The sequence below is a fragment of the Perca flavescens genome, chromosome 11 (genome assembly GCF_004354835.1).
Source record: "Perca flavescens isolate YP-PL-M2 chromosome 11, PFLA_1.0, whole genome shotgun sequence".
Lineage (NCBI taxonomy): Eukaryota > Metazoa > Chordata > Actinopteri > Perciformes > Percidae > Perca > Perca flavescens.
The window spans coordinates 13,855,963-13,873,929 of NC_041341.1; the positions used below are offsets into that span (position 1 = coordinate 13,855,963).

The 17,967-nt window shown below is 40.6% G+C and overlaps 3 protein-coding genes across 7 annotated transcripts in view; 1 reads left to right on the forward strand and 2 right to left on the reverse strand.

Moving 5' to 3' along the window:
- Positions 1-587, reverse strand: part of plekhm3 (pleckstrin homology domain containing, family M, member 3) — a 47,548-nt gene extending 46,961 nt beyond the window's left edge. For 3 of the 5 annotated variants that reach the window (XM_028591102.1, XM_028591108.1, XM_028591107.1), the window contains exon 1: positions 521-587. The gene's annotated coding sequence lies outside the window, so the exon portion shown is untranslated. The other 2 variants (XM_028591103.1, XM_028591106.1) reach the window with 2 other exon arrangements.
- Positions 588-6,495: 5,908 nt separating this feature from the next.
- dnajc15 (DnaJ (Hsp40) homolog, subfamily C, member 15) lies at positions 6,496-10,322 on the forward strand. Its single transcript, XM_028590348.1, has 6 exons — positions 6,496-6,681; positions 7,278-7,329; positions 7,581-7,654; positions 8,061-8,137; positions 8,767-8,837; positions 9,772-10,322. Exons 1-6 carry the CDS (start codon positions 6,574-6,576, stop codon positions 9,840-9,842), a joined length of 453 nt encoding a protein of 150 aa, XP_028446149.1. The 5' UTR covers positions 6,496-6,573; the 3' UTR covers positions 9,843-10,322.
- Positions 10,323-10,397: 75 nt separating this feature from the next.
- sestd1 (SEC14 and spectrin domains 1) overlaps positions 10,398-17,967 on the reverse strand; it is a 29,872-nt gene continuing 22,302 nt past the window's right edge. The window contains exons 11-19 of the mRNA XM_028590347.1: positions 16,305-16,427; positions 15,407-15,601; positions 14,809-14,923; positions 14,545-14,710; positions 14,215-14,296; positions 14,000-14,122; positions 13,657-13,848; positions 13,345-13,448; positions 10,398-12,227 (exon numbers count right to left, since the gene is read on the reverse strand). Coding sequence (XP_028446148.1) covers positions 11,954-12,227; positions 13,345-13,448; positions 13,657-13,848; positions 14,000-14,122; positions 14,215-14,296; positions 14,545-14,710; positions 14,809-14,923; positions 15,407-15,601; positions 16,305-16,427 — 1,374 coding nt within the window. The 3' untranslated portion in view covers positions 10,398-11,953. The remainder of the gene's footprint in view (positions 12,228-13,344; positions 13,449-13,656; positions 13,849-13,999; positions 14,123-14,214; positions 14,297-14,544; positions 14,711-14,808; positions 14,924-15,406; positions 15,602-16,304; positions 16,428-17,967) is intronic.

Sequence of the window (17,967 nt, forward strand, 5' to 3'; positions counted from 1 at the left end):
GTAACGTTACACAATGATGATACTTGAGTTCAATATGGCTAAGAGCAACCAGAAATGAAAAACAACAGGGTTCAAGGCTCAGCGCTGTTGTTTGTTTGTCTCTGTTCCTGTATCAATAAACACACAGTCAGCATCTCAGCAGTAAACACTGACAGAGGTGAAGCCACGGTCAGTCTTTCTGATAGCTACATTAACTTGCTACGTAAGCTACCTCGTTCATTTGACCCGTTTATCACGACACACATAAAGTATATAGCGGCATAAATAAAATAGATTACCTACTCTGAAAGATGACTGAATAAGGCCTGTTTTTATCCCCAGCTAATGTGATGTGAGCCGGGGGCTAGTTAGCTAGCAGCTAACGCTAGCCTCTCTCTCCATCCTTGATCAATGTCACTTTGATACAAGATACAACTGTTCGCTCACTCACGTCTTAGCCATCATGTGTCGGTGGATCTGTATTGACATTGTGGTGAAACTGGTGCCGTTAACAAGCAATAAAACACAGCTCGAGACTCACCTTACAGTGTTTATGTCATTTTGACAGTCCGTCAGCGATAAAGTCCCCTGAAAGCAACTGAAGCTACAAGATAAAGGTTCCGCGAATTGGACATCAGTACATTTTAGAAGTATGGTACTTACGAGCCAATAAAGATATAAAGAATATTTTATAATAATTAAATGCATATTAATAAATACAGAAAAGAACAGTATATAGTGAAATAATTCAGTAAATTATTAAAACTCAACTCATGACAATCTGTTATATTTTTTATTTATGCAAGAATCACATTTCCATGTTTCTTTCCCTTTTTTATATTTTGCCCTGAACATACCTTCCTCAGAATAAGGAAAGTAAAACAAAATAAATAAACAAGTGAAACAAATTTCCTTTTTAATATATCATTAAAAAAAGGCACACATGACAAACAAAACAACACATCAACAACAGCCTCAATGGTGAAGGTCAAAACAAAACAACAACAGACATCAGCACCATTGTTACATGTAATTTCATCTTTTTATTATTACTATTATCACAGTGAGGAATAGGTCTACTAGAGTTTGGCATCATTACTATATAGCAATTCTTTAAATTTAAAAACCCTTTGACTTAATTTCATTTCTAATAGGCCTATGCTAAGCTATTCTTGTGTTGTTGTTTTTTTTTTTGGGGGGGGGGGGTTCTCTTTAATTTCAATTTAATTATAATGACCCAATGACTGCACAGGGATCAAAAAGGTTTTACTGAATCTTATAATCTTTTTACATTTTCCCAACACCTATTCTCTGTCTCTTACCAATGTGTTCTGTAATAAGGCAATCATGTTGTACACAGGGTATTTCTATTATTTTCATTATCATGAAATGAGATAACAATCCCGAAAAGGCATGACCAATACCAACGTTGATAGCAGGAGGTGGTACATTTATTTAGTCTCACAAAGAAAGGTTGTGACACACGTCTTTACAGACGAATCTGACCAAGATGGGAAGAGGACTGGAGAGTGAGACAAAGCAGAGGTGGAGATAGTTTCCCCCTAATGGGCTGCTTAACGCTGCCCCAAAGCCCAACGTGTCAGTATAGAGAAACATCATTCAAGATAATTCTCCTCCAACTTGTGTTCCAACAAGGGCTGAATTGATAAATGTGGACAATAAAGGCCTTTTTTTCCCATTAATAACACATATTTCTGAATCAATATTTTCAACCTCCAATATCATAGACATGCAGTTTCATTGAACCGATCTGTATGAGATATCTGTTTGCAGGTAGAATTAACCCTTTCCTCTGGCTTTAAGAAAAGCTTAACTAAATAGGGATATGTATGTGTGTGCTGGTTAATTTGATTATTTCAAACTTTAGCACAAATTACTGATTATAAATAGCTTCAATCCAAGAAATATTTTAATTTGAGAAAGGCCTCCTCCTCCTCCTCCTCCTCCTCCTCCTCCTCCTCCTCCTCCTCCTCCTCCTCCTCCTCCTTTCTCTGAATGCTCTTTGTCTGAATTTGTTTCAAAAGTTCTCCCCAGTGAAGGAGAGGAGGACCAGGCCACCCTAATGGGCTCTACCGAGTACTCTATGCAGCATTGTTGCAGGATAATAGTACTGCATGTCTCTGAAAATGGTAATTTCTTCTGATTTTTCTTTTCTTTTTTTCAGAATTTAATAATTCTGGAAACATGTTCAGCAAAAGCAAATATATGAAGATGGGAACATCTTATTGCAGTATTTGACATTCATTCTATTCAACAAAGTATTTCTTCATGGACAAATAATGTTCTGCTTCCAGTGAGTCCAGAAAACATTTTTGTTGATAATAGAACATTTTATTATATTTTGGCTTTTTTTTAACTTTCCATTCAGTCCCAATTTTACATAAGAAAAGGCATGACTGAATATGCAGGTATTGGTGATGACTGAGCTGCGTCTGAGCTTTAGAAATCCTTTTAGGCTGAGTGCCTGTGCCTGAATATAGGGATTAATGCAAGAAATAAGCATCAACGTTAGGAATAAGACCATCTCTGTCCATGAAGCTCCATTATTTTCCATCTAACAGCAATCTCACATCCCCCTTTCCTTGATTCATGCACTCAGGTCTCTTTCTGTCCTGTCAGTCTTGCCTATTTCCTTCTTTATTTTGATCATGCCATCTTCTAGTGATGACTAAATTATGATTAGATTTAAGGATGTGCAGTGCTTTCATCTGTCTAGTGCATTGTTTAATACTGCCCCCTGTAACCCCTCTCGAACTGCCACCCTGACCCCCCAAACACACACAACACAATAGCCATCTACCTCGACTCACTCACCCTCTATTGAAGAGCAGAGTGGCTGCTTGGTTGCCATGGAAACACTGCGCTTGTATGTGTATGTTTCAGTAAATGTTTCTCCCTCGCTGAGATTAAGTTGTAAATGCATGCACACAAACAAAAGCACAGGTTTATTTTTAATATGCAAATAATCTGCAACCTGTGTACAGCTGCATTATAAATCTTTATAGAAACAGAGGTTTAACATGGTCAATATTTAACTGGGTGTTATGCTATAAATACTTTTTTTATGAGAAAGAGAGCTGCTTTTATAACTGATTAAAGGATAGATTCACACATTTCTTAAGTCTGTCTTCAGGCGGGCAACCATTTTGAACAGTGAAACAGGTTTTGTTTGCTCTAATCATTCCTTCCATTAATAGGCCTACTAGCCATTAAAAGATCCCTTCTTAATGCACTTCCAATGTGGAGGAAAATCTACAATTTTGTGAAAAAGTAGGCTATACATTCCAAAGTTCATCTGAAGTTAATATGGAATACATTTTTGCACACAATGCCGCTCGATCGCGGACAGAGATTTGAGTGTGTTTTGCTAGTAGCAGCTAATGTAGGGTGACCAGATTTCCGGAACTAAAACCGGGACACTTTGCGCGTGACCATAGTGCCAGCCCAGGTCAGACATAGACACAGACAGATTAGACACAATTTTGCCAACAGCACACGTAGGCCTACTGCTCACAACATAATGGGGTATCTCAGTTTAATATTCATGAATTGTATTGGTATGTAGCCTACATATCTAAGAAATAATATTAAAAGACAATGCGTGAGTTTCGTGGGGTACCAACTTTATTTTTCAGAATTAAAACATTCTTTTGGAAAATGCACCCACTGAACTTGTGAAAGGTATTTTTCATTGCATGGCACTAAACGACTTATTTGGAACTGCTGCCACAGGCTTGAACTAAAGTTATGGCAACACTTTACGGGAAGGGTACATAAATTATGAATTAATGCATGAATTATTTCATGATTTGTGCATTACTTCATTCTTTTATATATTATGAATCATAAGGAATTGACATTCAATTGAGTTCAATAACCTGTTTTGCTTTACATCACTTTGATTATTTGGAATGTTTTTTTATAGGGGTGCTACAGATAGGGTATCGAGGAGATGGTGTAGGCCACAATCATAATGACTGAGCAGTTCATCAGGGGTGGATGTGAAGTCGATGTTGGGAAGATTGGCAATACCAGAGTCCAGAGCTGCTGGGTCAATGGACTTAATGTTGCGGAAAGAGATTGTACGTGACAGTTTTATTTTGAACAGTGTCACCTTAGCATTAAATGAGATAAGTTTATGGTCAGAGATGGGAAGGTTAAATGCATTACAGTTAGAAGGAGTGACACCAGAGCAGCAGAGTAGATCCAGGGTATGGCCTTTTGAATGGGTAGGGAAATTAATAAACTGCTGCAAATCAAAACTATCAAGGCACTGTAGGTAGTATATCATACTTCACACAGCTCCCTCTGGAGCTACAAAAGGCTTTATACGACTTTTATTTTTTTATATATATATATATATATATATATATATATATATATATATATGCAGTAATACTCCCCAACACCGGTAAACAGACTTTGATGTGTAACATCGGTGGAGTTCCTCTTTAAGATGTAGTGCATTGAGCGCCTTTGGCCATTGTGCAATCAAGACGGAATGACCTACCTGGAATTTCAGGTGTACAAAATACATTCAAACAGAGCTGTAAACTTTCAGTTTGCCACTACAGGTAAGTGAAGGGACAAAGGACAACATGCCAATGCACATACAATAAACCCAGGCTATTCCGCTTATGACAGTCTGACAATGGAGAAAGCACTGAAATTAAACACAGATCAACCTTTAGAGTGATAGACTGTTAAGCCTGTAAACTAATCTGAACAGGACCAGGTTAATTTAGAGGAATAACTTCATGGTGACTTATCTCAGTTTTATTTAAACCTGCTTTAAGGAAGTGAGTTTTCTGCACACAAAAATTGGTCAGTAAGTCTGAAAAATCTTTCTTCATGAAATGTTTGAAATGTTGTTTAAATGTCTCAGTGTGGAGGTGAGCTTTTAGAAAATCATCTGAAAACATATTTGGGAAGAATTGTGTTTGAAATGAAAACAGCAAATTCAGTGTGTACATGTGTGTGTATTTCATTGTTGAACTGCATAATACCAATCTGCGTGTGTGTTCATCCCTGGCACCACACATCTCATTCACACCTAATGATCGGAGCCTCTCACTGGCAGCCATCTCTCCTCCCAGACCAAATCCAATTACCAGGGACAATAGAAACCAGCTCCAGGCTCAAGCCTCCATCAGCTCCTCTGTGCTGCTGCTCCCTGCTCCTAGACTCCTGCTGGACCCCTAATCATGTTGAGGGTCCACAAGGGACACAGAGTACACCTGTAGACACACACACACACACACACACACACACACACACACACACACACACACACACACACACACACACACACACACACACACACACACACACACACAAACACACACTCAAGTACAAAGAGAAGCACAAATACAAACACATATCAAGCATAGATGCAAACAAATAAAACACACAAACATGTACTGTACAAGTGCTGACTGATGCAACAAGAAAACACAAATAAAGCATAATAAAGTGGCACAAGTAAATATAAACAAATAAAACAACCATGCAAATACAAAGAAAAGCAGATGAAACAACAAAAGCACACATGTAAACACAAATATGCACAAACACAGACATGACACTGAATATAATTATAATTATATTATAACTAATTTGCAGTACAACACACACAATTCAATATTTATCAATAGGCCCTACATATTTACCTGTTCTGTGCAACACACACACACACACACACACACACACACACACACACACACACACACACACACACACACACACACACACACACACACACACACACACACACACACACTTTACAGCACCACGTGGTTCACTTGTCAACGGCTCCACCTAGTGGCACAAACATGCCATCAAAATGGACTAGAATAAATGCAGAAATCCTCCTAAAACACAGTTTAAAAATCACAATGAATATCATGAAGTTGAGCAGCTGACAGAACCTTCTCACCTCAAGGTCTATTTGCTCAGGAGCTTTCAGCATAGCTTTGAAGCGTTGTGCCAACATGGACAAAGTCCTTTAAGATGACAAAGTGTTCAATAAATGACAAGTGGTGTCGTATTTACTCAATTATATCTTATAATATATCAACTTGAGAAACACTTCCCCCCCTGAAAAGACTGATGAAAGAAAGTCTCAATGAGATTGCATTGAGTTTCAAACTATCCAAACGATAGCCTACTGGATAGGCCTACTACATAGGAAGTTGGAATAAGGGCAGAGAGTGAGGTAGCCTACATGTAGGAAAGAAGTGCAGTTTTATAGGTTAAGATTAGGACATACAGGACTCAATGCTACTGTATACATGATGAAAAAGACAGCGTCAGAAAGGCCTAAATGCGATAAACTGTAAGGAAACTGTTGAACTGATAGGTTGTAGGTTATTAAGGTAAAAGGGGAAACGGAGAAAAACAAGTAGGTTAAAAGGATTTCATTAAAATGAAACAGGTCTAATATCAAGAATATAACTTCTTTATAAAGTTTTAGTTTTTTAATAGTTGGTTACACACTCCAGTACAGTAGGTGGCGGCATATGCACCTTAAACGTTAATGAACATTCACACTCGAACATTCGTCGCTGAGGCAACATGGCGAACGCCGGCAGAGTGGCCGTTGACGGAGGAGACATGATGCGATATGCTGAATATACTCCTAAAGCAAACGTTAGGAGCGACGCAGATCTAGACAGACGGCTGGTAAGTAGCCGTTTTAACACTGAAGACCTTTGTGAAGTTAATTAAACGAAACCAGGCTGTTTTACCTGCTAACGTGTGCGTTGCGTAACCAATGACCGCTAACGGAATCCCACGTACTGTACAGCTGTCAGGTGGATGAACTAGCTAACAAGCTAAAGTAAACACTGGGACCTATTGTTTTACCCTATACAGTGTGCATTTTACCTATAGCCAGTGGTTTGGTATACGTTATCTTGTAGAACAATGTGGTACACACACACACACACACACACACACACACACACACACACACATACGCCCTCTTATGAAAACATTTTTTTTCCCATCTAAGTATACAATTGTATTCCTGCATTGCAACTCACCTATTGACGTAGCTACTCATTCAAATGTACTCAATTTTACTGGAGCAATTATTGTCCTTTCCGCAGAGTAATCACACACAAATCGCTGGCAAACAGATAATCAAATAAACAGTTTTTTTCCCAGTGGAGATATGCTTGCTGCTCTTTCTACTCTTCTTTTCTTCAAGTACCTGTGTGATGTATGACTCGTCTAACCCAGTGTGGTCACTACTAGATGTTTTATTTTGGCGACAGGGAGGGACTCTGATTGCAGTCGGTCTCGGTGTGGCTGCTGCAGGTTTTGCAGGTAAAAAAAAGTTTGATACAAGATCAGTAATTGACTAAGATAATAGTATCTGGATGTGCATGTGTATTGTGCAGTATACTTTTTTAGGTTTTTGTTTACTATCACTATTGCTAAATTTGTTACACTGCCAGCTGTCACTCTAGTTTTTTAATTTTTTTTTTAACAGATTCCTGCTTTGCTATTTGTCGATCCCTTCTCATTTAGAAATGTGTTTGGTCTGAAACTGTTTCATGCATGTGTTTGATCAACAGGCCGCTATGCATTCCAGCTGTGGAAGCCTCTTGGACAAGTTTTCTCTGAAACTTTCAAAAAAATGCCCACATCCGTGAGTAATTTTTTTTTAACCTCCAGTACATCTGCAGTGATGTCCATATCCATAGTCTTATTCTGCTAAATTGTGCATCTCGTGCTATTTTTGTGTGGAAGGTTGTTAGGTTCAAACTAAAGCTGACTTACAACCACTGCATACAGCCAGCTTTCTGACAGCTCTTGTCTGCAACTCTCATTCTTCATTAGTGCTTTGTCTTTATGCTGTGTTTTGCTCAGGGGCTTTGTTTTTTGTACATGTTGTAGCTGGTGCAAACAGAACAATTGAGATACAGTACCTCCTGATCAAATATACAGTATAGAGAAAACAGTTCCATTGTTTCACATTCTCTGATTATGGGGAAAATACAAAAAAATAGATTAGACTATTGAGAATCAAAGCTCTAATCCTTTTGTCACCACAGGCTTTCTCAGCATATTACAAAGGAGGTTTTGAGCAGAAGATGTCCAAACGAGAGGCCAGCCTCATTCTTGGCATCAGGTATGTGTCGTAGTTAAAGTGCCCATATTATGCTCATTTTCAGGTTCATAATTGTATTTAGAGGTTGGACCAGAATAGGTTTACATGGTTAAATTTTCAAAAAACACCATATATTTGTTGTACTGCACATTGCTGCAGCTCCTCTTTTCACCCTGTGTGTTGAGCTCTCTGTTTTAGCTACAGAGTGAGACATCTTACTTCTGTACCATCTTTGTTGGGAGTCGCACATGCGCTCTAGCTAGGTAAACACTGCTAGCCAGTCAGTTGCAGAGTATGAGGGAGTGCCATGCTAGCAGCTAGGCGAACATTATAACGTTTGTTACAAAGTGAAGCACGTTCGTCACGGAAGTAGAAACGCTGGACTAGAACAGAGCTGTTTGGAGCAGTTTATGAACAGTGTTTTCTCTGGAAGATGGTGGACTTTGGGCTTTTCACTCTGTAAACCTATAATGTGCACAAAAAGATATATAACACAATAAAGGAAAGGGGAAAAGCCAAAAAGCATAATATGAGCACTTTAATATTTCTTAAATGTCATCTGTTAAGTACAGTCCTTCAGTGTATATCTCTCTTACTGCTCAGAGAAAGGGGAAGGTTGCTCACATGGATGTTATTTGTTTAATGTGCAGCCCAGCTAGCACTAAGGCCAAGGTACGTGATGCCCACCGGAGGATCATGGTCCTGAACCATCCAGATAAAGGTAAGCTTAAACTCTGACAACAGTGACAATGTCAGATGTCTATAAGACTGCAGGTCGAAAAATGAATTAGATTTTTTTGTGTTATGTGTAAATGTCAAAATCACTTAAAATCAAGTTGGTAAAACGTGCATTAATTTTAGTAAACAATATCACAGATGAAAGTTGTCTATGATAGCAGTCTTAATTCACTACATTCACTTAAACTATGACATGTACACATTAAGGGTCCCATGGCATGAAAATTTCACTTTATGAGGTTTTTTAACATTAATATGCGTTCACCCAGCCTGCCTATGGTCCCCCAGTGGCTAGAAATGGTGATAGGTGTAAACCGAGCCCTGGGTATCCTGCTCTGCCTTTGAGAAAATTAAAGCTCAGATGGACCGATCTGGAATCTTCTCCTTATGAGGTCATAAGGAGCAAGGTTACCTCCCCTTTCTCTGCTTTGCCCACCCAGAGAATTTGGCCCACCCATGAGAAAGAGAGAGAATTTCAGGAAAGAGACTTCAGATGCAGTATTAGGGGACCACTAAGGTCTATATAAAAGCATCCAAAGAGCAGCATGTCATGGGACCTTTAATGGTCTCACATTCTGCCCTGTCTGTGCTGGAACTGATTATTAACGTAGATTTTTCATCTAATGGCGACAATTCCAAACTGTACAGGATAGCCTTTAGGGCTTTATATATACAGTACATAAGAAATGGAAGGCTTGTATCATGTGGATGTGCCAACAGTTTTGTTGTCATTACTTAGAATTCTTCAAGGGGGTGTCAGAAACTACACACTATAGCTTTAATACCCATAGTGAAATGTGCCAAAAGTCGGGTGAGCATTTCTGTGGGGCCCAGCATTAATGTTAAATGATGTTTAAAAAGCTTGTGGATGGTTGAGTGTTAAAGGAGTCATCACCGAATCACACTTGTTTGTGCAGGTGGGTCACCGTATCTCGCAGCGAAGATCAACGAGGCCAAAGACTTTTTGGACAAGGAGATCAGGCAGTGACCTGCACAGTTAACAAACACTTTAAAGACCTCCATCATATGCATGGTCTCAGCTCTGTAGTGCTGCTCCATCGACAAAACCAACATCAAGGCATCCACTCTGGCTCCTGGAAGCAAAAAATTATACTTTCATGACATTTACCTTCATAACACCGTTACTTAACTTATCTCCAACTTAATTTGTCAACACTGAACATATACATATTTATGTCAACCAAGAGTGAAAGATTGAATGACTTGACTTGTCATTTTGAAAATGAGTTTGTTTTTCATAGATGGCATGGGTGTGTAAGAAGTTGCCTTCTAGTGGTAGCTGTTCAACAAGAAATAGCTTGTATAAAGTTTTATTATGTACAAATGGAGGTATACCAAGGTATTATGTAATCTATTTAATGAACAAGGGAATAATACATTGAAATATTTCCATGTTTAAACAGTGGAAGTGGTAAAAAGCTTTTTTAAATAAACTTATTTGAAAACATACAGTAGTTGTGTTTATTAGAATGAGCGACTGTGGTTGATTGTACTGCAGACAAATAAAAAAAAGCCCACCTTAGACAGCAACTTCAAAACGCTTCTTTATTTAGAGGATGTCATACTGATGTCATGTGTATATATTATTGGATGAAGAGGACAGAAAGCAAGACAGTATTTAGCCGATACACTTACAGCAGCACGTATTGGTCAAAAATACCAACCCCTTATAGCAAGGTTTGCTTGAAAAAAGTCAATTAAGTAGAAAAAGGAATTTGTCCTATTCTGATGTGGCAAATGACCACCAGTGCACCCAGTTTGTACACTGAACTGATTTCCATAATGAAGGCAGAGGGTTTATTTAGAGCAGCAAAGTGGTCGGAGCCTCTGGATCTTTGAAAGATGTTAAGCATCAATGTTAGAACTGTTGACTACAAGTCCCGAAACTATTTTACCAAGAAACATCCAATCAGTTCAACTGAAATTATTATTTTTTGCTACAAATCAATTTCTCTACTAGTTCTGTGTTTCCACTTGAGTATTTTTTGGGGTCAAATCTGTAATTGCAAAGAGAGAACCCGGGAGAAAATAATTTGTGCACTGAATTACATATTACATAGTTTGCAGTTTCTGTGTTCCGGGGCCACTTCCTTAGTAGTAGAGGGCAGAGGGTATGATCACATCACCATGTTTACTTTATAAGGTGGATATCTTACACAGAAATTTAGGAGAATTTAACTTTAAGTTTGACCCTTGAAGGAAGACTGAATGTGGAAATTTCCCCAGATGACTTGCAATAAGGATTTCACAAATTATGTAAATCTTTTACTTAACGCTGATAGGATGATGTTTCTTGTTTCGCGATGCTCTTTGGGACTTGTAGTTGACTTCTCTCCTCTATACGGATGCTTGGTGATGCAACCAGGAGAGTTTTATGTCCATCCCAGAGTTGAAAAGCTCCCAACAGTCTATGGGAGAAAAGTAGAGGACTGTTGGTGCAGAAATACTATCAGGTGGCAGCACACCTGATATACAGTAGCTCCGCCCTTCCTGTACAGGCCATGAAGTTCATCTTCTGTTAGGAGGGAAATAAAAGAAGGCAAGGAAGCAAGAAAGGCGAGAAGTCTGAGGAGGCACAGACAAAAACCTTGGTCACCGTGTTAGCACCATGGAAGCTCCACCCACTTAGGTAAACAAGAGGCATGCAGGGAAAGAGGATGTGGTGTTAGCTGTACATTATAAGTATTCTTATCCAAACTTATTATTTTACAGTTGATCTTAAACCGAGCATCCAGAGATATGAATATTATTTAATACCAGTATTTTACATTTATGAAATCGTCTGGATCGCGTAACGGCAGCAAAACAGTTAGAGGGCGCTGTTGTTCTCACAGTTCCTGCTGAACGTTGTGAAAGAATCACATTTAACATTTGTATCCTCTATTAAAGAAGGGTAAGCTGTGAGGCTGGTGGAAGAAGTAGTCTTAATGTAAAAAATAAAATAAAATGACCAGCACAGCAGTAAGACCTACTCCTGCAGGGAGACAGAAGCAACCACTTGGAGGTTTCGGTGAAAATTAATCCGCAGCCCTTCATTGCTTCAGTAATGCTGCTCAGTTTAACGTAATCAGCGATCCATTAGCAGTCCTGCGTCGCCCTCTCTAAGTCTTCATGCTGCTGCCCCGCCTCCTCTTCCTCCTCCTCATCTTGATCCTCTTTCTCGCTCAGTTCCTCTCCGATCACATCCAGCCGTGCCTCCTGCCCCATTCGCACCTCCTCCTCCTCGTCGTCGTCATTATGAAGCCTCATCTCCTGCAGCTGCAGCCGTCGCTCCTCCACCAGCAGGAGGCGCTCCCTGACGCCCTCCGCTGCCGCCGCTGTGTCACTCGGACTCCCAAAGAACTGCTCGGTCCTGAAACAACAACAATTCCTGTTAGGAGTGTGTATTATATGAAGCGTATGTCACATTATGGGGACTCACCTTACATTTGGGAATAAAAAGCTAGGAATTTTTTTAATTTTAGGGTTAGAAGCAGCTATAACCAATATTTTTTTCCCTCAGCTCTACAGAGGATTACAGTGTGTAGTGTGTGCGTGTGCGTGCATGCGTGTTCAAACAATGAGCAAACACTAGGCTCGTTCGAGATGAACTGCGCCTCGCCTGTAAAGCGGACGAGAGCAGGCGGCAGCAGCCGGGGGCGGTGACAAAAGTCCACTCTCAAGTCGGACTGTTTTCCAGCTGATTCCAGCAGCATTCAGGATGAACAAGAAGTGACACAAACACTGTGGTCCGATTCCGATTTAATAAAATGTTATCAGACCCATATATCAGCTCCTACACAGTCTCCAGTTGATTTTATTATGACAGAGTAGCTGTCGAAATTCTCTACATGTGATCTGTTGCTGATTTTAATTAACAACACACTGTAGATGATCCGTAATCTGAACAGATTTAGTCTCTGACTTCTAAACGTAACTATCGGCCACACAACATGTGTTCTGTACAGAATAAGCTTTTAAATCAGACAAATAGCAGTTAAAATCCCTCCGATTAAAAATCAATAAAAAACTTTATATAAAACGTCATCATGTTGAGTCGATTCTGAACCAATCAGCTGTTCGATCAGCTGAGAGGCCGGCGTTTCCCAGCATGCAGTGGGTCCACCGGCGTCCGCCTGGCTCTTGCAGTTGGTGAAAAGCAACTGCGCTACCTGCGTCTCAGAACTGCGGCCGCCTTGGTCTCGTGAGATTATCGTTGCCCACGTGTGCATGACGTCAGAGCAAGTCGGGATCAAGCAGGGATCAAGTCGGACACAAATCTAAGCGGCACGCATTGGGCGGCGATCGCCGGTGATCGATTTTGCGCAGATCTGGCTCATCTCGAACGAGCCTATTGTCACTTTGTATTTAATATGCAACTACTTTTTCTTTTATGATTTCCTCTTTACCAATCAGAGAAAGGTGTGTGTGTGTGTGTGTGTGTGTGTGTGTGTGTGTGTGTGTGTGTGTGTGTGTGTGTGTGTACCCACCCATCAGGGAAGATAACAGGCATGGTCAGCCTGTCCAGCAGAGTTTTCCCTGAAGAGTCGACTTCATCCAGAGAATCTGGGTCCACACATTCCTGCTGTAACACCTGAAACACAGTAAAAACACATTTATACTTTCAATCTCTCGTATGGCTGCAATAGTGCACCATGGTCCGTGAGAAGTAGATCTTATCAGCTGCTTCCTACTGTACATGCCTGCCAACAATGCCCTAACTGCACACGCCATTTCTTTACTGCTGCTGCAACACCTGACGCATAATAAGACTGTCTGGTCTCTCTCTCAGCCTGTCTCACCCTCTCAGCTGCGGTGTGGAAGTTCAGAGCCAGCTCCAGTCTCTGTTGTCTCTCCTCAGCGCTGACGCTGAACTGTTTCCAGACTCGGTTGAGTCGTGGCAGAGTGTCTCCGGACGAGCGCGTCGTACAGCGCAGAGACTGACAGAGGACAACGGTCGCCTGCAGCAGCTGACGGCCATAATCGTAGGTGCTCTGAAGGAAGAGACGGGAAGACAGAGACAAACAAACAGTCGTTTTTGCTATTGTTTTCAGAATTACTTTTGCCCTTTTTCATCTCTTAAAGTTGAAAGTTTTTTTTAGCAACGCTAGCTGCATGACTGTAAGTAGTATGAAAGTGTCTCACCTGAGCGACGTCCACAAACTTTCTGTGTTTGTCCAACATGGTCCTGGTCTCCTGAGAGTCGTCACCCAGTCTGACATGAGTCTTCAAAAGGGCGTCCAACAGCTCGCCAAGCCACTCTACTGCCTGAACACGCACACGCACAATTATCTCATCAATACAGGAAGCATTGACGTGACAATCGTTTGTGTGTGTTTGTGTGTTGTTGTGTGTCCTACCTGTAAAGCGTCTTCTTCACATTTGAACAGTTGGACCATCTGTAGCATCTTCAGCCTCCTCACGTCCACCATGTCCTCACACCTGCAAAACACACACACACACTTTTTTTTTTTAAACTTGTAAGAGTCATGGGAGCTGTAGTTGTGGAATGCTAGCAAAACACATGGGAGTCTCAAGGTGCTAAATCTGATCATCTAGTTCAGTAGCAGATGCACTTTTTTTTTAATCTTAGACCTCAATATCATGTTTCCAGCTTTTCAGAAAGAATAAAAGAAACCCTGTGTGGCTTCCTGCTGTGAAAACAAGAAGAAGAAGAAGAAGACCGTTACCTCTGTTTGCGGAGCTGCATCTCCTCCATCACAGCCTGGATGTGCTGAACGTTGTCCTGCTGTTCTCCAGGTGGAGTCTCCGTTTCCTCCAGAGGCCATGATGGCTGGGTGCACATCTGCTCCATCAACAGCGCCCCCTTCTGACGCAGAGAAGCAAGACCTGCCTCTGCGTGGATAGATGTAGATGTACATACTTAACACCACAAAAAAAATAAATAAAAAAAAACGTTTTATTAACAAGCTTTTATCATTCAGAGCACGAACCGACAGTCTGCAGCTTCTCCTCCAACAGTTTGAGGTTTTGTTGAATCGAAGCTCCGTCAGCTGGAGCTACGTCAGCACAGAGCATGCCCAGTAGACCGTCCAACAGCTGGGACAACTGCAGAGACAGACACAGAGCTTTGATTGCTCGGAATAAATCACATACATTTTTATTTTCTTGCCACTTTCCCAAATGCGGCTGTAATGTTCGGGTTTTAGTTTGTGAACAAATCAAAAGTTGATCCAGTACTTCTACCTCTTGAAGAGCTGCTACAAGTCCAAGAAATGGTGTTGTGTATCTTATATTCTTTTCTCTTTTGATGGGCAAGGCTAGCAGTTTCCCCCTGCCCACAGTATTTATGCTAAGTTAGGCTAAACACATCCTGGAAATCTCTGTACTGGACTCACAAATATTAACTTGTTTTTTTAACGCAGGGCTGTTTCCAGTACGAACACCCAGTAGAAATGACAGCTGATACAGAGTGTGTGTGTGTGTGTGTGTGTGTGTGTGTGTGTGTGTGTGTGTGTGTGTGTGTGTGTGTGTGTGTGTGTGTGTGTGTGTGTGTGTGTGTGTGTGTGTGTGTGTGTGTGTGTGTGTTACCTCCTGCGTGGTGCTGTGGAAGCCCTGCGCCGCCTGCAGGACATTCTGTCGGCCCTCCAGCTGAGCTGCCTGTTGGTAGCAGACATCACTCAATTGCTGCTGCAGCGCCTTTAGCTCCACCACCTCTTCCTCCTCCCCGGCACTGAGCAAGGCAGCGATTTGCTGGTTCAACTCCACATACACCGCAAACCACTCCTGTACAAACACACAGGCAAAATCAGTCCACACGACAGTCCTGCATAGTGTTCTGTTTTTCTTGAAACCTTTTTTGAGAGGTGTTGAGTTGTTTAGTTTTGTGGTGATGTTGAATTGTATGGCAATACACTGAGAAGAGTTTCTAGTCTACTCTGACTGATCGGTAATAAATCATTAAATAAACCATGACAAGCATTTTTTTAAGAGAAAAGTTTGATATGTTGGCAAGTATGTTAATTGGCTCTTTTGCTAAGAAATATTAAGCTAAAGTCAGGGCACAGTTAGTTTAGCATAAAGACTAGAAACGGGGCGAAACAGCAGTAATTATCACGCTATATCTTGTTTGTTTAATCCAAGTCTTGACTCCAGGGTGTCACTTCTCCTGGCAAAGAAATGGAAATTTGTCATCTTGAGTTAAGTGTTGTTATTTCTGTAAATCGGCTTACAACTAGAAAGATGACTCAAACCACAACATAAAAAGCATCACATGAAATGCATTAAGAGTGAATTTGTTTCTCTGACATTTTCACCGTTCATTTGCAAACAGCAGAGTGAAAGCATCAAAAGACAAACTCAATTCAGATCTATATTTTACCCCAAATCTGATTCCTCAGTTTGTGCTCGTCACGTTGACTGTGTTTGTGTGTGCGTGTGCGTGTGCGTGTGTGTGTGTGTGTGTGTGTGTGTGTGTGTGTTGCATTACACTGTGCTGGCTCTCGATTTCCTCATGTTTCTGCTGCAGGGCCTGAGCGGCTCGCATCGAGTCTCCGATCGCCTGCTGAGTCTTCAACAGCTCGGAACCTGGACCCTGCAGCCAGGTGACCACCTGAGATAAAGAGAGAGGAAACACAAAGCACAGACTTAGTGATCTCCTATAGAGGGAGAAAGTGGGAGGAAGTGGGAACAGATGTTCCCATTCATTTTCTTCACAAACTCATAGTTGGAGCACTTGCACGGTTTGGACTGACATGAAAACTATTTCAGTTGAATCATCAGTGCAAAAGAAGAACTGTGTTAGCAACTGTGTTAGACAATATCTGGCTTTTATCTCATAAAAAGCCAAAGGTACAAGCCAGTGTACATAAAAATGTAAGATGAGAAGTGATCTACGACTCCCAAGGTGCATTTCAATAAAAAACATTTCATTTAAACAGTGAGCCAGCGTGCACGAAACCAGGACCCTGAAACTGAAACAGCTAAATTAAATTCATTCAGTCATCATTCATTTTATTATTTATTTAAACCGGGGCTTTTCCTACTGTGACATGTCATAATGTCTGCTGTGAAAAATGGCTATTTGGAGACATAAGTCTCAGAGCGGCAGTGCAGCAGAACGACCAGCAGGAGGTTCTCTGGCTCTGCTGGTCTTTCTGTGATAGAGTTCCGATGCCATTCAACATGATCTCACTCACTCGCTCACTCACACACACACAATTTTTGGATATATATATATATATATATCCAAAAATCGTTTTCTCATATAAATAGTTTGTATTAAAATCACTTTTACTTTTCTATCCACTTACAGTAAAGCCAACTGAAATAGAAAATGTATATCCAACAGCTGAAGCATACAGTATGATGGGTGGGAATATATAGACCTCATCACAGTATACCTGAATTTATGAATTGGCTTTGCTCTTTTATTAAGTTCGAAGAGACAAAAGAAACATATACATATACACATATACATACAGCAAAGGTAAAAATTGAAGAAGAAGCAGTCAAGCTCCAAAAAAAAAAAAAAATCCTACATTTCCCAAAATGCAACTTTTCGATCTCTGCCTTGTAAATGCCCACATCTTTCGAACTCTATGTCCCACGTTAGCAGCAACGGTGGACTGTTCATTTTATTTATTTATCTAATAAAAAGTATTTGTATGTTCCACAACAACAACAATATTTACAATTACAGATTTGTGGAAACTAAGTTTGCCTTGTTGACATTTATATTGTTTTAAAAAAAAAATCCATTAAAAAGGCTGTCTGTGTGTTTGTCTATTACAAAAATAAAGTTATGAATGGAAGTTGAAGTGTTTCCCAAAGTACTATGCAGTGCAGTAACATCTGGAACGTTCTATCCAGATGTGTGTCAGTATCATGACTCAATTATATTTATCAGGTCAGTGACGCCTTAAAGAGCTAACACACGCACACAGACACAAACACACACAGTTCAATCCAGAACTAGGCCATCCCCCTCCCCTACCACAAATCCTCTAGACTAGCGACCGACATGTTGCGGTTCCCATGGCAACCCCAGGCTCATCTCCAAGACAGTGGTGTTGCCCACCAGCCCCTGCGGCTGCAGGAGCCCCAGTAACAACAGCAGAGTCTACTTCTACTGAAGTGCTGCTCAATGACAC